Source organism: Amblyraja radiata, chromosome 14 (genome assembly GCF_010909765.2).
Source record: "Amblyraja radiata isolate CabotCenter1 chromosome 14, sAmbRad1.1.pri, whole genome shotgun sequence".
Lineage (NCBI taxonomy): Eukaryota > Metazoa > Chordata > Chondrichthyes > Rajiformes > Rajidae > Amblyraja > Amblyraja radiata.
In genome coordinates, this window is record NC_045969.1 from 56,153,948 (window position 1) to 56,161,033 (window position 7,086).

At 44.5% G+C, this 7,086-nt stretch overlaps 1 protein-coding gene across 1 annotated transcript in view; it reads left to right on the forward strand.

Annotated features, from left to right (window-relative positions):
* gpr156 (G protein-coupled receptor 156) overlaps positions 1-6,848 on the forward strand; it is a 51,897-nt gene extending 45,049 nt beyond the window's left edge. The window contains exons 9-10 of the mRNA XM_033033413.1: positions 1,530-1,691; positions 5,257-6,848. Of these exons, the coding sequence (XP_032889304.1) occupies positions 1,530-1,691; positions 5,257-6,288 (1,194 nt within the window). The 3' untranslated portion in view covers positions 6,289-6,848. The remainder of the gene's footprint in view (positions 1-1,529; positions 1,692-5,256) is intronic.
* Positions 6,849-7,086: the final 238 nt, after the last annotated feature.

A 7,086-nucleotide genomic window follows, 5' to 3' on the forward strand; every position in this document is an offset into this window, starting at 1 on the left:
ACCGAAGATAGACACAAAATGCTGGAGTAACTCAGCGGGACAGGCAGCATCTCTGGAGAGAAGGGATGGGTGACGTCTGTCTGTTCAGTCTGAAGAAGGGTCTCAACCTGAAACGTCGCCCATCCCTTCTCTCCAGAGATGCTGCCTGTCCCGCTGAGTTACTCCAGAATTTTGTGTCTATCTTAAACAGGAACGGTTTGAGATTGTACATTTGGGGAGGACAAAGGCAAGAGAAAAGTATGCAGTAAATGGCAAGACCGTCAGGAAATCTGACACGTATAAAGGCATATAGGCGTGAAGGTTCACAGATCCCTGAAAGTGGCAATACAAGCGGACATTTTACCATCAAGTTAGAAACAAAAAGCTGGAGTAACTCAGCGGAACAGGCAGCATTTCTGGAGAGAAGGAATGGGTGACATTTCGGGTCAAAACCCTTCTTCAGACCCGACCCGACCCGACACGTCACCCATACCTTCTCTCCAGAGATGCTGCCTGTCCCACTGAGTTACTCCAGCTTTTTGTGCCTATCTTCGGTTTAAACCAGCATCTGCGGTTCCTTCTCATGCTTAACATCAAGTTACTTGGGAGCCAATGAGATGGGTGAGGAGTGAATGACACTTAGGCAGATTTAGATCATGGGGAGAGGAGTTTTTGTCAATTTCAGGTTTTCAGAGGGTTGGGATAAGATCAGAAAATGCTGATACTGATATCAATACGCCAGGCAGCATCTGTGGAGAAAGAATGAACATTTCAGGCCGGTGAACTTTCAAAAAGAACTGCGGTAGGGGGAGGCAGATCGAGAGCAGTTTAGGAATCTGGAAATGTGCACGATGATTTCGGCCACAGATAAGGCAGGGAGAATGTTGGAGGATTTTGCAAGTAAGATGGGACAAGCCTCACATGGATTATCAACACCAATTGGTGCTAGCATTGGGCCAAAAGCAGGCAATGGGACTATCTTAGATGGGGCATCTTGGTCAGCAGTAACGAGTTGGGTTGAAGGGCCTGTTACCATGCTGTATGAAAAAAGATCTGTTGGGACTTGTTTCCGTAATGCAACTCCTTGCAATTGTCCAAGTTTCAAACCTCACTATTTCTGCATTGCTATCCACGGACAAAATATCAAACTTTTATTTCCTATGTGGACTGAAACTGAATTTTTAAAATCTCGCAAACATTGAAACATGCTCAAGATATTGTTTATCTAATACTGTGTCCTCTAGCGATATACTCTAGCACTTTGTGTCTACCTTCAGAATAAACTAGCATCTACACACTCCTACCCAGCTTTGACCTGCCCCTTCTCTCTCCCAGTTCGATTCCCCACCCCCACCTATAATCAGTCCGAAGTCACCAATCCTTTTCCCCCAGAGATGCAGCCTGACCGGCTGAGTTACTACAGCACTTTGTGTCTATCTTCGGTATAAACCAGCATCTGCAGTTCCTTTCTATACAAATTGACATGCTTCAGAGGTAACTTTGTATGAAATGAGGCAAATGCAAATTAATTATCTGAGCTCTCTTAACAGGTCAGACAGTGGAAGAAATTTGATGAAGAATTAAACCGTACGCCTAATCAAATGTCCAAGTATTTGAATAGTCCAAGCAAGACTTTCCGTTCTATGTACAGCGATGAGCAGATCTATCACCTGCTTGGGGAGAATAACTCCATGAAACGTCTTCTCACTGAGGTGGAGTGGTTTTTACACTGTATAATCCAAATATTGTCACGTTCAGATATTACATAGACCTTGTGATATTGGTATGGTTTATTGTTGTCACCTGTACTGGGATACAGTGAAAAAGAATATTTGCTTGCAAAACAGTCAAATCATATTATCCATGAGTATAATCGAGCCACACACAAGTAGACAGCAGGTAGTGCAAAGAGAAAAATACCAGAGTGCTGAATATAGTCTTACAGTGTTGTAGCATTATGCCCCTGTCCCACTTAGGAAACCTGAACGGAAACCTCTGGAGACTTTGCGCCCCACCCAAGGTTTCCGTGCGGTTCCCGGAGATTCCCGGAGGTTTTTGTCAGTCTCCCTACCTGCTTCCACTACCTGCAACCTCCGGCAACCACCTGCAACCTCCGGGAACCGCACGGTAACCTTGGGTGGGGCGCAAAGTCTCCAGAGGTTTCCGTTCAGGTTTCCTAAGTGGGACAGGGGCATTAGTTACTGCAATGCCATGGCATCTGTGTGAAGGACCAGACAACATCCACAACTCTCTTCAATTTCTTGCGATCTTGGGCAGAGCTGTTCCCAAACCAAGTTGTGATGCATCCTGATAGGATGCTTTCTAACGTTCATCTGTAGAAATTGGTAAGAGGAATGGAGACATGCCAAACTTACTTAACCTTCTGAGGATGTGGTGTGAGGTGTACTCTCATGGCCATAGGTTCAATGTAGTTGATCCAGGACAAATTGTTGGTGATATTTACACTGAGGAACTTGAAGCACTCGACCATCTTCAGCACCATTGATGCTGATTGGGTTGTGCACACAACTTCATTTCCTGAAGTCAATAACTATCACTTTCATGTTGCTGACACTGAGGGACAGGTTAGAGTCATACAACACAAAACAGGCCCTTCAGTCTAACCTGTCCATGCCGACCAAGATTCCCCATCTAAGCTAGTCCCACATGCCCGTGTTTTGCCCATATCCCTCGAAACCTTTCCTCTCCATGTACCTGTCCAAGTGTCTTTTAAATATTGTTACAGTACCTGCCTCAACTACATCCTCTGGCAGCTCGTCCCATATACCCAACACCCTCTGTGTGAAAAAGTTGCTCTTCAGGTACCGATTAAATCTTTCCCTTTTTACCGTAGTGACTTTGAGAGGTCTTTGAGAGGTTTTTAAGGACTTGTTCGACCTGAGTTACTGGGGTTGCTCCTGTTCCATGGGATAATAATATAGTCCGCTGTACCCAGCAGAGCTGCCAAGTAGTACGGAATTTCCGTATTTTGTATGGAAATGCGATAAGAATACTGATGTACGATTTTGTGTTGTTAAATATGGATTTTAAATACGGAATTTAGTTCAGACTGAAGAAGGGTCTCGACCAGAAACGTCACCCATTCCTTCTCTCCAGAGTCGCTGCCTGTCCCGCTCCAGATTTAAACAGAGCGCTGTCAGTTTAATACGTGGGAATTTAAACAAAGAGCTGTCGGCTATAGCACTGTAGGCTCTAAATATAGCGCTACCGGCTGGAGCGCTATGGGCTTTAAACATAGCACTATGGCCACAGCGCTATGGGTCACAGACTGTTCAGGAAAATTCTCGTATAACAATAAGTCTTTGGAATTCTCTTTGCGCCTTTGATTATTTTTCAGGCAGTGGGAGAATTCTGGATAAGCCTAGTGGGGAAAGGTTACCAGTGGGTTTGCAGTTTCATTGGGATTGGCCTTGATTTTACAGAATGGTGGATGGGCTCAAGGGGCCGAGAGGAAGGGGTGGAGAGAGGGAGAGGATGGAGAGGGGAGGGAGAGAGGGAGAAGGAGAGAGGGAGAGAGGGGAGAGAGAGAGGGAGGGAGGGAATAAGAGAGGGAGGGAGAAAAAAGGAAGGGAGAGGGAGGATTAGAGTGGGGAGGGAGGGAGGGCGGGAGGGATGGATGGAGGGAGGGAGGGAGGGAGGGAGAGGGAGGGAGGGAGAGGGAGGGAGAGGGAGGGAGGGAGGGAGGGAGAGAGAGGAAGGAGGGAGAGAGAGAGAGGGAGCGAGGGAGGGAGAGGGAGACTTCCAAAATGGCTTCTACATCAGCATCTGGTGCTAAAAGCAGGAAGCAGCCGTTCAAACAGCAGTATACAAAGAGATGGCAATGAATGCACTGTCAAGTAAGGTGCGTAGAAGACATGTCAATTGGCAGCAAAGTTATGCATTCTTGTACTCTTACATGGGTAAGACCGCACATAAAAAACAAATACTGATTTCCTCAGCAAAATACTGATTTTCAGGTACAAGAATACTGAAATGCTTTGACAAAACTTGGCAGCTCTGACCCATGTAACAGCTGTCCAGCACCGAGATAACTCTTATCGATGTGCTAATGCTGGAATACTATTCACAGATTGTAAACTAATTAAAGGGATAAATATGGTCCCAACAACCAAGCAGTTCCTGATCAGACAGGGACCTCAATGGCACGCAAGTGGAACAAGGCTCAGAGAATACTGGATTGTACATGAAATCCTTTCAGATATAAAAGCGATGAACCAACGGTGGCTGTTTCCACCTGAAAATTCATCCGCAGGAAGGTATCTATGACATTAGACAACATTTACAGCCCAGCTGTATGAATGTTGATTGATTCCTCTAACTTCAAGTAACTCTTGCCTGCCCTCTCTCTCCGTCCCTCCCCAACCCTAGTTCTCCAACTAGTTTCACTGTCCTGATTTAGTTTAGTAATTGTATGCCTCATTGTCACCTTCCCCTCAGCCAACCATGAACCATTCTACTTGATCGTAGTCTGCTTTGATCTGTCATTTTCACCCCTTACATGTACCCTTCTGTGTACCCTTCCATATCTCTAGTTTCCCTCTCCCCTGACTCTAAATCTGAAGAAAGGTCTAAACTTGAAATATCACACATTTCTTCTCTCCTGAGATGTTGAGTTTTGTGTCTATCTTCGGTGTAAACTAGCATCTGCAGTTCCTTCCTGCACACTACCTTTCTAAGCTTCCTGCTAAGAATCCCAATCTTGGTGAAATTGCTAATTAAACATCGCAAACAGAGAATAGGTACTTACAAGACACAGAATACTTCCTCTCCAATCTGTAGACAGATGAACCTGGGCTGCACAGTGACACAGCAGTGTAGTTGCTGGCTTACAGCGCCGGAGACTCGGGTTCGATCCTGGCTCCAGTTGCTTGTCTGTACGAAGTTTGTACTTTCCTTCCGTGACCTGTGTGTGAGTTTTATCCGAGAACTTTATTTTCCTCTCACACTCCAAAGACGTAGAGGTTTGTAGGTTAATTGGCTTGGTGTAAATGTAAAAATTGTCCCTAGTGCAGGATAGTGTTAATGTGCGGGGATTGCTACTCGGTGGGCTGGAGGGCCTGTTTCCATGCTGTATCTCATTGTTGTACTTCACTATTGCTTGATTCAGAGACTGTAGACCACGGAGCAATCCCTTTACAAGATTGCCTCCCTTTTATTATTGGCAATTGCTAATGAACAAGTCCTGTGGGATTTTCCTTAAAATGCTTGCATCAAACTATAATTTAGCTGTGAGTTATTTATTTTTCTCGCCCACAGAAAAATGCAACGATTGAATGTCTGCAGGAGCAGGTTAATAATGTGAAGGAGAGGCTGATGTATCTAATGGAGCCAGAATACATTGACGAGCTTGGGGATGATATTCCAGCTTCACAACCCAGCACGGCTTGCAGCCCTGTGATAAATTCTGCGGTCATGAGTCCCAACACAACAACAGGAGGTTCACTGGAGGATGAGCCTTTGTCAGACGTGCTAAATAATCAAGATCACAGCTCTGTATCACAGCAAGCCATTCAAGCTGTGCCATTGCAGGGCCACTTGGGACAAATCGGACATGACACTGAGATTAGTCCAGAAACTGTTTTGCATTCTCAAGAGGGGATAGAAGTCTTAAAAGATTCTGGATGTTTTTACCGAGACTCTGAGAATTATCCAAACTCTGAGACTATTACAGGATCTTTTCAAAAGGCACTCGATACTCTGGAAATAACATTCGAAATTCCGAGCAATTTGGACAATCGAGTGAGAATCATGCAGGATCCTTCAGGTGAAATGCTCACCTCTTCCTCAGCCCGGCCAGCAATTGTAACTGGGGCAGATGCAAAACCTTCGATAGGCGGTCCAATAAAAGAGATGAAAAACAAGTTTGTTAACAGTGAGAAGCTGCAGGAGATCCTGCAAGAGTTGAATGTTAATGCTGTGAACACAATCTATTCACCAAATAAAGCAAGACGAATCCTACCGACTGGGAACCTTGGACAATATGGTGGGACTGCAGAGTGGATGAAACATCACTGTCATAACATTTCTCCGTACATGATGAGACGAAGGAGGCCACCATTTTATTCAATAAGGAGTGTACCTCCTCCATATTACATCCTACATTCAACACCTCAACATGCAAAATATATCAACAAAGAGTCCAACAGGGACACGATAAATGCATTACCTACTGACCATACTCAATTACAAAGGACTCACCAGCCAGCTATTACCAGATGTAAATCTGGTCCAGCAGTCCAGCAGTCTACTAAGGTTACAGTCAGTGGAAAATATACAAATGCACCTTAATGCCCGGCAAACACCTCCAAAAACAGAACACGGGGATGGACATGTCCACTCTCTGACTTCAGGAGAAGATTGTATTATCAAATCCCATTCAGGCCTTGAAAACAGACTTACCCTCCAAAGGAATTCAAATAGCTGGTGCAGAGAGATCTTCTGAAATATATCAGTATGATTATTCGGACTCAGAATCAGATAGTTCCGAAGAGATGTTTTGCTACTACCACAGGTCATATTGTGAAGTGTGTTGTCAGGACTCGTGTAACTCCAGTATATCAGAGACATCAGACAGCGAGGTATATAATGCCCCACTCCACTGGTCACAAAAGCATTTTTATAGCCATCCAACCGTTAATTTTAAAGAGGACTTAAAACCCACTTTTGTATGATATTTTCTTGCCATCATATTCGGCACAGACATTGTGGGCCGAAGGGCCTGATCCTGTACTGTGCTGTTTGAATTTCTATGTTTTTTTAATTTTTATAACGTTTTCAAATGCACCAATCTGTTGCCAGTTTTCTTTCAAGAGGATGGTCTAGCTTTGTTGAAGTATTTAATTTATTTTGAAGATAAACACAAAATGCTGGAGTAACTCAGCGGGTCAGACAGCATCTCTGAAGAAAAGGAATAGATGACGTTTCGGGTTGAGACCCTTCTGACTGAAGAAAGGTCTCGACCCGACACATCACCAGTTTCCTTTCTCCAGAGATGCTGTCTGACCCGCTGAGTTACTCCAGCTTTTTGTGTCCATCTTTGGTTTAAACCAGCATCTGCAGTTCCTTTCTGCATATTTATTTTGTTTG